General features: G+C 26.4%; 1 protein-coding gene across 1 annotated transcript in view; it reads right to left on the bottom strand.

Moving 5' to 3' along the window:
- The window catches only part of LOC105847333 (uncharacterized), a 102,475-nt gene that overhangs the window by 71,600 nt on the left and 10,408 nt on the right, over positions 1-20,467 (bottom strand). The window contains exons 2-4 of the mRNA XM_065788602.1: positions 14,907-14,964; positions 14,595-14,708; positions 9,257-9,409 (exon numbers count right to left, since the gene is read on the bottom strand). Coding sequence (XP_065644674.1) covers positions 9,257-9,409; positions 14,595-14,708; positions 14,907-14,964 — 325 coding nt within the window. The remainder of the gene's footprint in view (positions 1-9,256; positions 9,410-14,594; positions 14,709-14,906; positions 14,965-20,467) is intronic.

Genomic DNA, 20,467 nt, shown 5'->3' with positions numbered 1-20,467 from the left:
AAAGTTTTTAAATAATATAGAAGTACAATAGCACTTATGCTTAATATCATTGCCTTTCAAAAATTCAAGTATTATCTTCAATCATAATATCCTATGAGAAAAATGCATTCACTACTGAAAAAAACAAGATAATCTGGATAAAGAATCTAATATGATTTTATGAGTCACAGAAAATGAAGAACTGTTCCACTAGAAGAACAAACACTGGAAGATAACTTAAGATAAATGTTTCAAGCAAAGAAAATACAATCCATTGAGTGAGGTTTTTGAAATCACAAAAAAAGATGGTGAATAGCTCAGCAGTGAGGACAAAAGATTGTAACATCTTCAGATTGAAAGTAAAAAACAGGTCAGGTATACAACTGGGTAGGCTTACATTTAAAAACTATCCATCCATCAAAAAGAAAAACGTCCTTGAAACCTACTTTAACAACAGTAACAGCAGCAGCAACAACATTAATTTCCCAATCCGAGTAGAATATCAAGAGTCTGAAAATTCAGAAGAACAGTTTACTAGTACCAGCAAGAACTACAGCAAAACCAAAGCTGCAACCAAATTAGTAACACCTTCAAAGTTATCAACCAGATATCTCAAAATAGGGTCAACATTCAGACACCTTCACAGTCTGGTATATTCAGATCAACTATTAAAGAAGCTGTTAAATTTAAAGAAGCTGTTAAATTTAAAGAAAAAATCAAGAAAACACTACATTTAGAAAGCTGGTCACTGCATTTTGATGGTAAACATATTAAGTTACAAGCACTAGATCTACTAGATGGAAAAGCAGATACTGTTGTTAAAGGTGTGAATACTCTATGAATTTATGGTAAGAGTATAAACATAGTTGTATTTAAGGTAGAGTATAAACATAATTGTAGCGGACACTACTAATGTAAACTGGAAGAAGGAATAGGATTGTCATTCAGTTAAAAAGATGTTTTACTAAAAAGAAACCAATGAATTGTGGAGGAACCACAATTCATTGATTGTCAGCATCATGTTCTTAACTGAGCCCTTCACGTAGTACTAGATGAAGAACTTGGAGGAAACAACATGTTACCCAACATTGAATAACTGTTTATCCCAGAACTTGTAAAGAACTACAAACAGCTCAGGAAGAATTTCAAAATTTTAAAGAAGTGATTACTGAAAAAGCATGATGGTGTGATGATACGAAATTTCTATTTCATTTAACTCAGGTAATCCGCTTTATTGAAGAATCTGTTGTATTTGCTAAAGTGGTTTCAGAAAATACCAAATAAAGTAATGTAAGACGGAATTCCAGAGCAATACTAGCTCTTTTGCATTTATTCATCTACCAGAGAAAAGAGACTTGCTACTCAACATTTGTAGATTCATCTCTTTCAGATGGGTGGACCATTGGTTTAAAGACCAAATGTACAATGCAGATGATTGTCAAAAGCTATGTAGCAGATTGCACAGTCACAAAAAAGCATTAAACATGTATTCAATGTAATTATTATTCAAAAAATAAATATATTTGCAGCAGTGGAAAAATACAGCTGATGTTAAAAATTGTTTTTATAAATTTAATATAAAAATTAATACACATTTATAAAATTTAACATATGTTAAATTTTATTTTTAATTGTCATGTTGACATTTAAAAATGACAATTGTCATGTTGACCTGCTGTAATTGAGGGGTAAAATGATTTTTACCCCTCAATTACAGCAGAAATTTTAAGTAAAACAATAGAATTTGGAAAAATCCACACTGAAATTACAGATGACACTATTTGTCTAATTAAACATTGCAGAAAAACTTTATTTAATAAGGAGACATGGAAGAAGACACACAAATGCTTTGATGTAACAATGTGAAGTTATGACTGAGCAGAAATTTGCAAATTTGTAAACCTATATATTTTAAGTTCCCTAGCTAAAATATTTAATTTTAATCAATTAGGCCTGTGTCACAATGATTGTTTAATAATAATGCAAAATATAATCAGGGCATATAATATAATATATATATATATATATATATATACATATATATATATATATATATATATATATATATATATATATATATATATAAATATATATATATATATATATATATATATAATATATAATATATATATATAACATATATATTTATATTATTGATATATATATATATATAAAATATATATATATATATATAATATATATATATAATATATATATATAATATATATATATACATATATATATATATATATATATATATATATATATATATATATATATATATATATATATATATATATACATATATATTAGGTAGCATCAAACGCCCCATGTTTTTGTAAACATTAATAATTTTGATTGTACCTAATTTAATTTTTTTCCAAATATTGTTTTAAGCTTTTGTGTGAAATTTCAGTTTTCTTAGTCAATGTTTAAGGGGTCCTCCATTGATGCAAAGTTTTGTATATAGATTAACATAGCGAATAATGTATTATGCAACAACTATAACAAGAAAACAGCTGGAAAACATTATATTATTATTTTTATTAAGTTATTTAGTGCTTACTTATTGTCAGTAAAGTTAAAAATACAGTTGTAATAGTTTACAGTGCATAGTTAGTTGCTTATATAAACTTTAGCTTAATTTTCTTAAAACTGGTTGCCTTTGACGATCCTTTTCAATCACTTGCAATTTGCTTTGGTATACTGCTTCATTCTTGGCAGCTATTAAAACGTCGCTGCAAAGCTTAATCCCTCTTTCTGCACAGTCATTAATGACATTTATTGCTTGAATATTAGTGATTGAAGCTTGATATGCTCCAGATTCAGGCCAGCGAGAAACGTCTTCATTTAAGAAGCTTAACTGCAGTTTTAGTGCGTAAAATGTAAACCATGAATCTAATAGAACAAAATCTGCCAGTTTAGTTGATAATGTGACATCTTCTTTAGAAGGGAACTGTGGCTTTCCAAAACCTGTCCCATATCGTCCTCTTGGGGATGTAACAGGTGCGACTGGTTGAATTTCAAGCAACCGGTCAGCCAGCAGACGTTTCTCAGTGCATGGTGTAAAATGGCTACTTAGAGCTAGAGGCACCATTTCTGCAGTTAGATACCACAAATGGCGATGAAATGCACGTATGGCACTCTTTTCAATATTAGCATTTACTGCTTCATATTGCAAAAGTTTGCGAAAGAGCTGAAGATCGTTTCAAGGAGCATCTGCAGCTGATGAGCACGTCATCCACCATGTGCTGTAGACATGTGTCACAGATACAACAAAATCATATATTTTTTGGACTTGGTGGGCGGTTGTAATACTCTCTCGAGGAAGATCGTTAATATGCTGTTGCAACAGGCATATTTTGATAGAATAGATTAGTTTGGCCATCCATCTTACCTTGTGTAATGCACCCGGTCTGTTAAAGGTGATAACACTGTCTTCTGTATCCTCTGTGTCTAAGAAGAGTGTGCATAGATAAATAAACTCCTTGTAGTCATCACGTCTCAGTTTAAGCTCAGCTTGAGTAGTCCTCAAGACTTCAGAGCTGTATTCCAGGCATTGAGTAGTCCTTAAGACTTCAGTGCTGTATTGTAGTTTGAGTAGTCCTCAAGACTTCAGAGCTGTATTCCTGGCATTGTACAAATGTCAACATGACATTTCAAATGTCATGTTGACAGTTGTACAATGCCAGGAATTTAACAGATCAAGTGTTAGATTAGCTATTTTGTCAAGTGTTAGATTAGCTATATACATATATATATATATATATATATATATATATATATATATATATATATATATATATATATATATATATATATATATATAGATATATATACGTATATATATATATATATATATATATATATATATATATATATATATATATATATATCGGCCTTGAGGAGGTGAATAACAAAAAAAACAATATATATATATATATATATATATATATATATATATATATATATATATATATATATATGTATATAGATATATATACATGTATATATACATATATATATATTTATATACATATATATATACATATATATGTATATATATATAAATATACATATATATATGTATATAGATATATATATATATACATATATATATATACACATATATATATATATTTATATACATACATATATACATATATATACATATATATATATTTTATATATATATATATGAATTGTAGAATAAATTTAAAATTATTCATGTGTATATATATACATACATATATACATATATATATATATATATATATATATATATATATATATATATATATATATATATATATATATGTATATATATATATATATATATATATATATATATATATATATATATATATATATATATATATATATTAATATATATATATATTATATATATTTGTTGTAGAATAAATTTAAAATTATTCATATATATATACATACATATATATGTATATAATTTGTATATATATATACATATATATACATATTATTTCAATCCATAAAATTGCCTAAACAAAGAAATAAAAACAAGTTTTGTATCGGGTAAAAAATAAAATTTAAACAGATACTGTTAGGGTAACTACACCTTTAAATAAGAATATATTTTGGTGATTTAAAGAAATAATGAAAACTTTTAAAATCATAAAACAGAAACTTTAAAGCAATTAAGAAATTTAAACAAAAAAATGACAACAAAAATGTCAATGAAATGTAAACTTAACAAGTCAACTTTAAAATTTTGAGAGATAATTCTTTGTTTGAATTTAGAAAGTTTGCAAGTTTTAATATAAAAAATTTAGTATAGAAAGCTTGCATTGGTTTTTGATAAAAATATTGGATAGTGTATTACCATGATGCCGTTCCATATCAAAAGAGTAATGCTTTGATATAAGCATTAAAGTGTTGCACAAGGATATCAGACAAACTTTACCTTTTAAGTTAAAGAGAACAAATGAGAAAACCCATCAAACATCAAAAGGAATTTTCTCTATTGACTGATATAAAATTTTTTTTTTTTTAATCTAATTCACTCCCAACAAGGCTGCAAGCAACCACTATTAAGTATGAAGATGAGAGAGAGTACCGAAGGGTTGAAGTGCAGGGAAAAAATTAGACAAATATAAGTTTTTAGAGCATGCAGGGACAGATACAGTAAACAAACAAGACTTAGCTTAATGACAAGTCAAACAAGAATGAGTTTGGAACCAGCGATGATAACTCCTTTGAGCAACGATCATGAAAGTATATGCAGAAAAGAGAAAGAGATACAACTTAATGACGATGGGAAAGAGGCTGAAGCTTAGCAGATAGAGCGGGTCCAACTACGTTAACAATGCGTTTTTGGACCTTGTCTAGAAGAGAAAGAGCATCATTAGAAGAACCAGCCCAAATATGACAACAGTATTCCATACAGGGAGTAATAAAAGATTTGTAGAGATAGAGAATGGAATCAGGAGTAAGAAAATGGCAAGCACATTAAAGAGGAGCAACCTTAGCAAATGCTAATTTAGCAATCAAGCAGTCAGAATGTTCTCCAGAGTTTTTGAAAATTGGAAAACAGATGCCATTTTCCAGAAAGCAGGAAAACAAGACTCAGTTAAGCACTTATAGTTATAAATTATATAAAACAATAAATATATAAAACTAAACAATTTATAGTAAAATAGTTTAGAGAGCATTGAAGAGAGTTCAAGAGATTTTGTAAGCCATAAAAGAGTTTAATAGAGATATGACTTTAACAATGGAAGCTGGAGTGATTGAATGTCTAACAATGGATCAACCTGTTTAACTGGAATGGAAAGAAAAGAATGGCCATAAGAATCAAGGGTGGAATTAGAAGAAAAGTTCTTTGCAAATAGTTCTGCCTTATTCTTGAGAGAGGTAATAAGATCAGTCCCATGAATGAGAGATGGAATGTTAGACCTACCCTTGATAAAGACGCTGTTGAAGATTTTCCAAAAGTCTCTAGAACTTAACTTTTGAGAAAAGCTGCAAGATTTAGTGAGCTGAGAATAATGAAGTTTAGCATCAAACAGTACTTTTTTACATTGATTTCTTGCAACAATTAATAGCTGTTTGTTCTCATAAGAGTTGTATAGCAGCTGCACAAGAAGGTGGAAACCATGGAGTAAAATGAGGCTTTACTAGGACCAAAAAAAAGGAATAAAAACTTCCATTTTTGCCTAAATCCAGGAGGTTACATAGGAGGCGCATTTATCAGCTAAAAGAGAAAAGATATCAGCCTAAGGAATGTCACAAAGAAAACCTTAAAAAGAATCCCAGTCAGCTTTAGGCTAGTAGTAAGTAGTGCAATGATAGGGTGAGTCTAAAAAGGAAGTACGAGAATTGCATGGTCAGAACCACCTAAGGGAAAAAAGGGAGAAACTGAAAACAAGCTAGGGTCAGAGACTAGACATAAATCAAGGAATGAAGGTAAATGCTGAATTGTCAGGAAAACGAGTCACAAAGTTAACTATCTGAATAAGAGATTGAGAAATGCAGAAGTTATAGGGTTTAGTGCCTTTAGGGTCAGTGGTGTTAGAGCCAACCCATTCAGTGTGATGAGCATTAAAGTCACCAATAACAACAATTTTGGCAGAAGGGTAAAGAGAAAGGGTATGGTCAATTTGATCAGAAACTACATCTATAAGTGCGCAGTCTTGGGAAGAAAGAGAACGATTAAGAACAAAGTGAAAGGTAATAGACTGAAGAGGTGCTAAGGGTAAGTACATAAAAGAATGGTCAAAGGATTCGAACCCAATTTCACAACAAATAGGTGAATTGATGCGTATGTATACCTCCAAGCCAAGCATGTGACTATTGGAGTCTTTGCGAATGAAAGGATAGTACCCATCAACACTAAGATCTGAAGAAGGAATAGCAAAATTCAAATAAGTCTCACTAAGAGCCATTTTCATAAAAAATGAGTTCTTCTTTTTTTTTTTTGAGCCAATTGTTGCAGATGTTTTTTATTAAGCGAGTTCAGATCTTTTTGATTAAGCAGACAAAGTCAAATAACAACAAAATTCCATTAGTATTTAACCAAGATTTTTTAGGAAATATAACAATTTTAAAAAAAAATGCTTGGTAAGTTCGATTTCCATCACACAACTACCTTTACTTTGTCAATAGACTCTCTAACTACTTCTACAGTTAAATGAATTTGATCATATAAAAATTGAGAATATTATTTAGTAACATTTTATCACAAGAAACTTAGGTCTAGCAAACATACAAGTTATCATGACACCAAAAACAGTTTTTGAATCATCAGATTAAAAGACTCTTGAAGTAATGCAAAATGCTGAAATGCTCTGATGATTACACTAAGACTATATGTATTTGTGTTCATGAAATAAATTTGCTCATTCATAACTAATTCTTTACTGTTTGGTGTCAAAAGGTTCAAAAATAGCAAGAATTCTTCAAATTTAGGGCTAACTACATTAGACACAGTAAGTACTTTTCTTTTCACACCATTGAAATATGATTCAAATTTTAAATCAGATTTAATAAGAAATTTTTGTATTGCATACTCTTGCTAGTGGATGATGCATGTTTAGCTGATCTTAAAGAGGGTAAAGATGTTGGTATTTGACTCAGAGAAACATTGGGCCAATTTGATGGTGGAATTTTTGGTCTTTCTCTTTCTTTTACTTTAATTTTTTCAAAAATTTTAGGTCAGTGTAGTTCACAGACAACAGTGTTTTTTGTCACTTTTAGATTTGCATTAGAAATGCATTTTATCCAACATGTTTTCTCTTCTTAGTCTCTTGGAAATCTATAAACTGATGTTTTAGATTTGTTTGACTTTTTTTTTCTGTGATAAGAAATTCATAGAACAGCCATAAACACAGCATTTTTTCACAATTTTTTTAACAGACTAAGTAAAGTAAAACAAAAAAGAATCAAACAAACTTTTTTAGTCTTCTGTATCCATTTTATAGAAGTTAATGCCGACTCCCACATGTTGGACTAACAGAATTTTACACAAATAACCCATACATAGAATGTGTATGCCCACAAATATTATATGTAAATGCATCATTGCAACTGAAAACCAGTCCAACAAAGTTTATATTAGATAAACAGAGGGTGAGGGGAAATTAAGATATAATACTATAAGATATTATTCAATATTGAAAATAAAAAAAAATTCCACTTCCATAAAAATTAATAAAACTTTTATTTTCACATGGTCTGTTATGTAATCAGTAACCTCCCCCTAATCAAATAGTTCAAAAAGATTTTCTAAATAAATAAAACAAATTTATATCAAAGTCACAAAAAAAGTTCTTATTAAAAACTATGAAGCAAAACAGTTATCTTACAATAAAAACAACTTTAACAAACTCCCTCAATCTATAAAATAATCATAAATAAATCATTCACCCAATTATAACTTTTGAAATATGCTTTATATCTATATATTTTTTCTTTTTTATATATATAAATAATATACATTATTGTATATATGGATGTAAAATTTATGTGAGTGTATATATGTATTTTTTATGTGACTCATAAAAAATACAAATATACATTCACAGTGAGTGTGTATATATATATATATATATATATATATATATATATATATATATATATATATATATATATATATATATATATATATACTCTAAAATTAAAAAGATAAAATAAACTTTTTTGTGTTGCTAGTAGTAATAGTACTCACTATTTTTTTTTTCATAATAAGTAAACTATTCTTTTTAATATTTTAAAGATCAAGTCAACTCATTCAAAATATTTTACATTTTAAAATAGCCTCCTGTATCCTACTGGCTGCATCAGTAACTGTCCTCATTTAGTAACAGGTTTGAATTTATCTTAAACACTCAAATAAGTACTGGAAGCATTTAGTACATCATGCCATTTAAAAAATTATATACTTAAATGATTAAGTCATAGTAATTATTTCACTTTGCATGCTTTATCAGCATCTTTTAGTAAAGTGAAAACCAAAATAAATACAAGTAAACAAGTTTCCATCCTTACAAAATGGTTAAACATTTGCTTTTATAAAAACATCTATTATGTAACAACCAATTTTGTGCAAAATACAAAAGCCATTTATTCATATTAATATGAATAAATGGCTTTTGCACTGTAAAAAATCATTTAAGCATTGGTAAAAGGCATCTCTAATGAGAAAAAATAAGAACACATTTATTCAAACGACAAGCAAAATCGTAAATATTTCAACTATGTAAAAATTAACAACATAAAAAATCATTTTTAAGCTACCCACCTGTATTAGAACCAAATGGCCCACACAATTATAAAGTTGAATGAAATACCAAAATAGAAGTATAGCAAAGATCATTATTGTATAAATAATATTCAATAGGCTAACGCAATAATTTGGCTGATGAAACTGTTTACCAAATGGTCTCCAACAAATCTTAAAAAATGTATTTAAATCAACTATATTAAATGATCTTAATTATGTGACATAAATAATTATGACATTACTGATGAGACATAAAATACTTCCTAAAATAGAAAGTATTTCATCTCATCTAAATATATATATATATATATATATATATATATATATATATATATATATATATATATATATATATATATATATATATATATATATATATATATATATATATATATAGAACTCTTATATGTTGTCCGAAAGTTTTTCCATATTTTGTTGACAAAAAGTAAAAATTAAAATGCAAAACCGGAACTTTTTTTTTATTAATTGATAGACTGCCTGCTCCAACCAAGCCCTCAGTCGATGTAGCAGCACTCCGTTGCGAGTCAGGCTATTTGTCAGTCGATGTAGCAGCACTCCCTTGCGAGTCAGGCTATTTGTCAGTCGATGTAGTAGCACTCCCTTGCGAGTCAGGCTATAAGATAGTCGATGTAGCAACACTCTGCGCATGATTTACAGTAAAAATAAATAAAAACATTTTATTAAAAAAAAAATAAAAACATTGTTTATATTGTTAAAAACATTCAGAATGTTTTAAAAACATTCAGAATGTTTTTAAAAACATTCTGGTCAATTAAATTTGCGTTTTTGTGGCTTTTTTAAAAAAACGATTAATTTGTAATTAAAGTAATGGTTTTGACATTCGTCCAACACGCAAATGTTGGACGAAAGTCAAAAGTAATTACTTTTTTCCTTCCGTGCTTCCCAAACGCAACAAACTATAGAACTATATATATATATTCCTTGCATTTTGTTGCTGCAATTTCCATCAAAGCCATTACTTCCATATCTATCAGCAAAACAAATCTCCAGGAAACAGACATCTGTTTATTTTGCTAGAAACCAATTTAAAAAGGTTTTGTCTAATGCCAAAGCCTACTATTCTCGGGTCAAAAAATTTATATTTATTATTTATTTTGTTTTATATACTTTAAACAATTGTTAACAAAGAAACACATAAATTCTAGGAACACGCAAAAAGGCATGGTCAAGTTGTCTAAAAACATTATTTTATGAGCGACCTAACAAAGCATGCAACCATACAGGCTTCCTCTAACAGCCTGATATATGTATATTTATATATATATATATATATATATATATATATATATATATATATATATATATATATATGAAAATAACTCTAACTTTCAAATTAATAATTATAAAGTTATTCAAGTTAAGAGGATCTGAAAAAGCAGGAGGAGGAGTGTGCATTTTCATACACAATTCTTTAGATTTTAAACTTCGTAATGAATTATGCTCAATAACAAAAGATTATGAGTTGTTAACCATTGAAGTATTAAACAACACCAGCAAAAACATAATTTTACATGTCATATATAGACCGCCTTCAGGTAATATAAAAGCATTTAACAAACTAGTTTGCATAATGTATAAAAAATTTTAATTAAAAATTTTGAAATAATTAAGTTTTTTATCATAAAGAATACTTAAAAAAAAAAAAAATTTATGTTAATATATATAATATTATTTGATAGTTTAAATAAATATTTTTAACATTTAATACTTTTATTTTGTACAAAAAGTGTCACATAATTTAGGGAACCTACGAGAACTTATATTAAATACTTGAACTAGTAAATGTAATATGTATACAACCTATTTGAACTATATACATTGCACCTAACTTCCCCTTTTGGGTGTCTTTAACATTTTATGACTTGTAACTTATGTTATTTGCTTGAAATCAACTTTTATTTCTCGTAAAGAAAAATACATGTTATTTCGTTTGTTATTTAATTCAATACAAATTGTACTGTTTACCTAACAAATTTTTTGTTTGTTTGTTTAGTAATAATATAAATATTGGTGGCATTTACGGACTTATATGACAAAAAAAACTAGTTCCTAATAATATACCACTCTTTTCACTGAAATTAACTGCTCTAGTTTCTGCAGATATTAAACTAGAGGATTCTGAATAAAAAACTTTATAAACTTATAATGCAAAAAGCTGATAGTTATATACTTATTTTGAGAGAAGTAATGAAAATTGGCTAGCTCAAGATTTTCAATACACCTACGGTTCATTAAATGCTACATCATCAGTTAATGAAGTTAGGAAACCATGTTGCTCTTTTAAAAAAGCTTGTAACAGAACAAAAAGAATAAGCCTAACAACGTTATTAATATTTTATTTAGCTTAAATTACTTCATGCAACAAAATTGAAACTAAGAGCTGACTTTAAGTACAAAATTGGCACAAAAATTTATGAAATTTGAAATAAAACCCCCATTAAACCTGCTTAGATATATTTACTTGATGAAGCTTTAGCATTAATTATTAATGGTGATATATCAAAATCAACATACCAGTTTCTAAGAAATGGTACTGAAAAAAAAGCTGCCACATATATCCTTTATATAATGGTATAAAATCTTCAAAAGCTAAATGCTATCCCAAGAACATTTAAATAGGCTATTCAGTACAAATACCGCTAAAAGATCTTCTAAAACACACCCTTAAAAAGCTATGTGGTATACAAACTACTGTGTTAATCACAATGCTAAGGAATTAACCAAACTGATGTTTAGATGCAAGGCTGGTTTTGATGGTGCTACATGATATAATGTTTACAAACAGGTAATTTAAAATGAAAATAGTGACAAATAAAGAGTGCTTGTTGATTATTTGCATAATACCTTTAGAACTTTTAGTGACTTTATAATAATAAAAACGTTGTAATATTATTCATTCAGAATGTGCTGCCAATAGAATAAAAATAAATAAAAAATACATTATTATATATAGAGATCATAAATAATCTACAGATTTATTCAAAACGTTGTGGACGTATAATAATATCAATAATAGAGTTTCAAGTCTATATATTTATTTATATTTTCTATATATTTCTATATATTTATCTACGTATTTCAAACCTATTATATAAAAATATTAATAATAGAGTTTCAAATCTAGTGATAAATTTTCATTTTTTCTGAAGTAAGTGCGCATTTTTATTTTTAAGTTTATTCCACCTGAAGAGTTTGTTATTCAGTTCCATGGTTTTAAGAAGTTATAGGATTTGAAATTAAAAAATTATAAACCCGCGTTTTTAAAGTTTTTATAAAGTTTGTTAAATAATTTTTAGTATTAGCAATTATTTAACTAAAATTTATAATAAAAGTAAGTATATCTTAATACAAAGTGATACTTTGAACATTTAAAGGGTTTTAGTAAAAAAAAAAGATCAAAATATTTTTGTCCACCATACGTCTAATATCCAGCCCACTATGGATTGCACTATGTATTTCACTTATCGTTACACATGAATGTTGAAAATTTGTCTAGTTCATATAGTTATTTTTATGAAAACAACTTATTTGTGAGTGTTTCAAAGAAAAGATTATCCTTACATATATTCTTATGTATATTATATATCCTTACAACTCATATTTAACATATTTTCAATGAAAAATGACAGTCATCAAGTATTTCTAGCTAAAGTATGGTGCTTAGAAAATTATTACATATTTTTCAAACTATTGCAACATAAAAATATATATATTTAATCATTCAGGTAGCCTAAATCATGAAGATATTTTTTTTTTAAATATTTATAGTAGTATACATATTGCTTTAAGACCCAGCTTTTAAGTATAAAAAAAAAGAAAAAGAAAATAAACAAGTTTACACTTTAGTATCAGTTTCGTCTTGAAAAAATCTTTTAATTTTTCTAAATCTAAGTACAAATAATTGTATTTGTATTTAGAAATTGCGTATTGCATATATTTATATTTAAATTTATAGTGGGAACTCTAGAATTGCCTTATTTGGATTTGGATTTAATCAAATGTATTCAACGCTAACCAAGGTATTTAAATAAAGCTTGTGATGCCACACTTCAGAACATACATCAATTATCATAAAGCTTGCTGATGCAAAGGAGTGTCGCTACATCAACTAGGAAATTGACATGGTCACTAATCTTGACTTTCCTTATTCTTTGCTTATTAGAGTGATTCTAAAAACAACATTTTTTGAAATTGTCTGCTGCCACCCCCTAAATAATAAAAAATTTTAGGGGTCGCTCAAGACCCTTAAACATCAGACAGGTCTCTAATATTTAAAAAAAAAAGTTCTTCAAAAGCATATCATGTTGGGTCTCAAAGGAAGTGAAATTTTATAAAAATTTATAAAATAACAATCATTTTATATAAAGATTACTAGTTTTAATTTTATGGCTTAAAAACTATCATTTTTTAACTAAAAATAAAAAAGTATATATTTTCATAGTTTTTTTAAACAAGCTTTTTTAATTTGTGTTTCTATAAATTTTTTTTACTATTTTTGAAATTTTTATAAAATTTTACTTCTTTTGAGACCCAACATGATATGCTTTTGAAGAACTTTTTTTTTTAAATATTAGGGACCCATCTGATGTTTAAGAGTCTTGAGCAACCCCTAAAATTTTTTTTTATTCAAAATTTTTTAAATTTAGTATTAATTTATTATATAGAACACATTTAGGGGGTGGCAGCAGACAATTTCAAAAAAAGCTGTTTTTAGAATCACCCTATTGCTTTTTTTTTCTATTTCTGAATAAGCCATACACTATAAAGATATGCAAAACTAGTAAGCATATATATATATATATATATATATATATATATATATATATATATATATATATATATATATATATATATATATATTATATATATATATATATAAATTAGTAGAAAATCACTTAACAATTTTTTCTTTTCTTTTTTTAATTTATAATTGCTCTGTTCTTTTAAAAACATTGAGCACCCTATTTTATAGAATACATTTTAAAGTTGTTTAAATATATATATATATATATATATATATATATATATATATATATATATATATATATATATATATATACATATAACTAATGCATGTTTAGATAAGCAGTGTATTTCATACTGAAATAACTTGCTGTTGCTGAAGACTTCAGTACATGCATCCACTATCTTTGATATATATTTACGCTATAGTAGATATATATACATTATAGTAGATATATATACGCTATAGTAGATATACATACGCTATAGTAGATATATATACGCTATAGTAGATATATATACTCTATAGTAGATATATATATATATATATATAAATTATAAATATACTTACAAAACAAAGCAGTCTATAATACGGTATCACAACTTTTTCTTTACACTTGTTTAAATTATAAGTTACATGATTCACCACTATATCTTGAGAAGATGAACCAAGGTAGTCATTAATCTAAAATAATAAAAAATTCATCAATTTATAAGGATAGAGGAAACGCATGAAAGTATAAAATAAAACAACTTTAAGTGTGAGTACTATACTACAAAGGCTTTACAATTATTAAATTTAACCAAAATATATGGTGCAAAACTAATTTAGAAGCAAAAGTCACCTTTTTGAAAAATATCATAAATTGTTATTTGCACTTACTTCAACACCACTTGTTTCAAATAGATCAGCATAGCTTGAATTTATACTTTCTGGAGATCTAAAAAAAAAAGTAAAAAACTTTTCATCTCAAAAATCAGATTTAAAGCTTTTATAAAATTAACATTAAAAATAAATAAATTATTCTAAATCAAACTAAATTTATTTCTACTTCCTTTTAAACTTAAAGTTGAAATAATAATTAAAAATCCCTCTAGAAGCTTTTTTTAGAACTCGTTTTTTTTATTTTTCATTTTTTTATAACTCATTAGTAATCATAACTCTTTCTTACGAAAAACTTAAAGCAATTAAAAACAGCAACAAAAAAATCCTCAAATTCCAGTCTACTCCGAGTCCATACTTTTAAACACTCCGATTTGTATATTTTATGACATGGAAAATAAAAACTTTGCTCTAGATGTTCAACTTTTTTTTTTAGATTTGATAAGACCAAATAAATACAAAAAAGTTATAATTTTTGTTTAATTGAAAAAAAAAATTAAAAAAGTATAAAACTTTATTTTAAAATTGTGCTGGAAAATCCAGTCTTCCATCAAGGTTGCAAGCAACCATTATTAAGTTATGAGTTATTAGAAAATAGAAGATAGGGTTAAAGAGCAAAGAAACAGTTAACTGAAGACATAAAAAGTTGAAGGTTGTACAAGTCAGGAAAACATGAAGATGGATAAGAGTTATGATGTTTTGTTGATGTGCAAGGAAAAAAACTGAATTAATAAAAGTTTTTATACCATGAAGGGACATCCAGTAAAAAGATTTTCTTAACAAGAAGTGAGAATGAGTTTTGGTTGATCAAACTAGAGATGATAGCTAGTTTGAGCATTGAACATGATAATATTTGTAGAAAAAAAGAAACTAATGCAACCTTATGACAATGAGAGAGTAGCTCAAGTTTGGCAGATAAAGCAGGTCTAATTACATTTACAATGTGCTTTTAGACTTTGTCTGAGAGTTAGAGAGTTGTTATTCATCAATATAGGAATGCCAACAATTGCAATATTTTTTTACAGTAAATAAATGAGTTTTGTTGCCTAACAAAAATTGTGGATTTCAAGTTCAGACTTAATATCAACAAGCCACTACAAGCCCCAACAATCCCACAAGCCACTACAAGCCCCAATGATTAAAGAAGAGAAATAAGATCAAAAATCAACTGTTTGTTGCTAAGCAATAAAAAAGTGAAGACTTTTTGTCAAGACAAAAGTGTTAAGTTAATTCATCAATAAATAGAGCCACACTTTAGATGTAAAATTTTCATGGAAATTGTTATTGTAGATAAGAAACCATACAGAAGAAAAGATAAAATCTTGGGGTACCCTTAAAGTTACTCAAAATGAAGAAGAGTGTAGGTCTTCATGAATAGCTTTAAATAAAAAGATTAGACCCATGAATTAAAATTGGCTTCTTGTTATAATAAAAGGAGATTTGTCTTTTAGAGAGATGTTCTTATAAAAAAGATTTAAAAAAATGATTACGGTTTAATATAGCTACTGCTCAACATGGTGAAAAATGTAGAGAAAGCGAAAAATGTGGAAATGAAGGATGAGAATGTGGAAGACATAAAATTAAAAAGAAGTAATAAAAGCTTTTAAACTTTTATTCCAGAAGGAAAAAAAGCTTCCAAGATGCGCAATTATGCATGCATAATATATGGATATATATGTTTACTATTTATTTAGATGCTGCCATACAATATCCTTTTATATTTATATAAACTTTAGTACTTATATGGCATAGTATTTGTTAAAAGAAAAGATGATCAAATGGATGTTAAGTATGACTCTGACAAGATAAGAAAAGGAGGCATAAACTTAGAGAGAGATTAAAAAAATGTTTGTATTGAATGCTGTATCAAATAGCATTTGTAAGAAAAGAGTAAAGTGATTTGGGTATTACCATGTAGAAAGGTAGCAGCTTCAGAAGAAAATGGTAGTGGTAGAAGTAAGCAAACTTAAAGAGAGTGCATTACATATTGTATAATTAAGCTTTAGTTAAGGAAAGAAGATGCTGGAAACAGCATAAAAGGAGAAGGCTAAGGCTTAATGATGATCATGATGATGATAATGATGATGATGATGATGATGATGATGATGATGATGATGATGATGATGATGATGATGATGATGATGATGATGATGATGATGATGATGATGATGATGATGGTGATGATGATGACATGATGATGATAATAATAATGATTATGATGATCTTGTTGATCATGATGATATTTACATACGCATATATATAAAAAATAACATGAATTTGGAATTAAAAATATATACTTTAGGATGTATAAATGCAGCCCCAGTCACAAACCCGACTCTGGCTATATTCTATCAAACCTGGCTCCTTTCAAACTTTAACTGCAGCTGCTTACTAACAGTGACAGTTTGTACTTGTAAAAAATTGTTACCATATTACTGTTTGAGATTTAGCTGTTATATGAGTAGGTTACAGTAGTAGGTACAAGATTATGGAAGGGTTAAAAGAGTAAGAGCATAAGGTACTAATAAAAAATAAGATTAGATTAACTATAGCAGTAAATTTGCATTGAAATCACCCATTAAAAAAGATCAATTTTTGTTCTTTGCTTAACTCTTCAAGCAGGGGAATTTAAAATGTTGATTGAATTTATTAATGGATGATGATATATACAACCAATTAGAACATTTTTTAATTTCTTTATACATACATGTATAAAGAACATATATATATATATATATATATATATATATATATATATATATATATATATATATATATATATATATATATATATATATATATACATATATATATATATATATATATATATATATATACATATACATATATATATATATATATATATATATATATATATATATATATATATATATATATATATATATATATATATATATATATATATTATAGTATATATGTTACTGTTACCTGAGGTACCAGGAATTAGCTAAATGCTAATGTTTATAATATAATTTAATATTGCAACTCTGAGTTTCATGTGTTATCACAATCATCAGGCAAGTAGTAAAAGTTTAATTTCCTACGATTTGTTTATATATATATATATATATATATATATATATATATATATATATATATATATATATATATATATATATATATATATATATATATATAACTATAAATGCGCATTTAGATAAGCAATGTAACATCACACTGAGGTCAGCAATTTTTTCTTTAATTATTCTTTCTTTCCTTATTTTCTTTCCTTATTACTGTTTTTAAAAAAAGTTATTAAATATGCATGTATCCATTATTTTTGCTTTAATTAAGTCATACTTTACATATTAAGTTAAAAACGCAACTATACAAATATTGTGTATTAAAAAGTTTTTTCATTTTTAGAACAAATAGTTTGTGTAACTCAAATTTTATATTTTATTTTAAAAAATTTTCAATTGAAAATATAAAACCTAAAATTTTAATAGTTTTTTAAAAAATAATTAAAGCTTTATAGTTCTCTGTTGCTGTTTTTTAGTTTTTTTAATATGGTTTTTAATAAAACTATAATACTGGTCATTTGAACTTATCAACTTGTTTCTCGACACAGCGGCCTTGTATGTCAAGGTTAGTGCTATGAAGTTATAGAGTTGAGAGAGGGTTGTAACCACAATTTAAACAGCCTCCCCAACTGTAGTGGCCTTCATGGTTTTGGAAAGATGAATTAACATAAAAGAAAACAAAACAATCAAAAAATGGTTTTCCGCTGTGTTCTGTGACAAGACCATTAGATATTCTTGGGGCACCTAAAACAAACAAAAAAACAAAAAAAAGGAATTTTTAAATTTTATTTCACAATGGATGCTATATTATTTTAAACTTAGTGATATCTATGGTCATAAAAATATTTTCCTTTAATAGACTAATATATACCCCAACAGCTTTGGCCAGGAAGGCGTGCAAAAACAAGCCTTTTTATGACCATGCAATATTATTTTGTTTTAACGAATTGACCACGGTTTTTATCATTTTAAAAATACGCTGAAAAATATGATTTTTGATTATGTTAAAAATAACTTTGACAAATTTATCTTCACTAACATTTGTATATTAGCAAACCGCTTTTAAATAAAGTAACAAATGATTTTAATTAAAGTATCAATAAAAGTTGTATAAATTTTTATTTATATTATTTAATTATATAAGATCTTTTTATAATAAATGTAATATAAGTATTCAAGCAATGATATATATTTTTTATTATAATTGTCTTTAAATAAAATATAATTTTTTTTGTTTGTTTACTTTACTGCAAAGAATTGCTAAGAATCTTTTTTTTAACTTTTAATGTGAATATTTATTAAACAATCGATAGATGTAAGTTGTTACTTTACTTAAAAGGGTTTCACATAATATTATACTATAAAAACATTAGTAAAGATAAGCAATTCAAAGTTACTTATTCCCAATGTAATTTAAATAATCATATCGTTTTAGTTTATTATTTATCTTAATAAGTTAATACCCCATTAACACTGACAATAAAATAGGTTTTATTCTAAACGCGTTTTATGTTTTCAATGTTATAAACTGTATAAAGCAACAATAAAACATCATGACAAGCTTTTTATATTGACAAAATAACCTCGCAATATTTAATATAACCTCGCAATATTGTTTTATTGTTGTTTTATACAACTTTTTACAATAACAATTTAATAAATAATTTAAAATACGCATTTAAAACTATTTTATTGTCAGTGTGAACGATTGAATGGGCATAAGTTTTTTTTTTTATGAAGATTTATTTGCTTCTTTTAGGAAAAGTTTTTTTTTAAGTTTCTTTATAGTTAAGATTATTTTAGCAAATTTTGAAAATGTATACAAATTTTTCAAAATATCTTAAAAGCCGTGGTTTTCAAAATCAAATAGTATTTGCGTGGTCATATTATGGCGTGAAATCGTATGCCTTCCTGGCCAAGCCTACCCCAACAGTAGTTATTGTAATATTTTATACTTTTCTTTGCTAAAGTTCGCACTGTTGTGCAAGAACTTCACTAAGCATCTGTTGATTCATCAGATCAAGTTGTATCCATGCTGGTGAAAGACAAAGAAAAAAAAACAGCAAGAGCGAAAGAAATTTGAGAGAATGAATAAAGGCTTGGCAACTGAGATGGCAAAGAAAGTCAATATATTAAAAAAATGAATCGTAAAGACCAACTTTCAATTTATAGGCTAAGACTAAGAAAAAATGAATACTTAAGAAAATATTTGAAATATCAATTACATCTCAAGATATTTTGAGTTTATTTGAAGACATACAAAAAGAAGAAAAGAAAATCTTTATTAAATTTAAAGAGAAATGTGTATGTATATGTAGAGAAACAAAGCTTAGGGAATGTCCAAAATGCCATAATATTTTGAAATTCTAATGCAGCAAGTTAGCCATGATCAATGACGTATAATATAATAACGAGATGTCTAACTCGAGGTTTTTTTATTAATTGCAAGTGAAACCGATTTTTTTATTTACTAATCTTAATCGGCCATTATCATATCAGGCAGAAACAATAAATATA

Source organism: Hydra vulgaris, chromosome 01 (assembly GCF_038396675.1).
Source record: "Hydra vulgaris chromosome 01, alternate assembly HydraT2T_AEP".
Taxonomy (NCBI): Eukaryota; Metazoa; Cnidaria; class Hydrozoa; order Anthoathecata; family Hydridae; genus Hydra; species Hydra vulgaris.
Note: the sequence above shows the minus strand (reverse complement) of the source record. Positions and strands in the feature narration are given on the sequence as shown.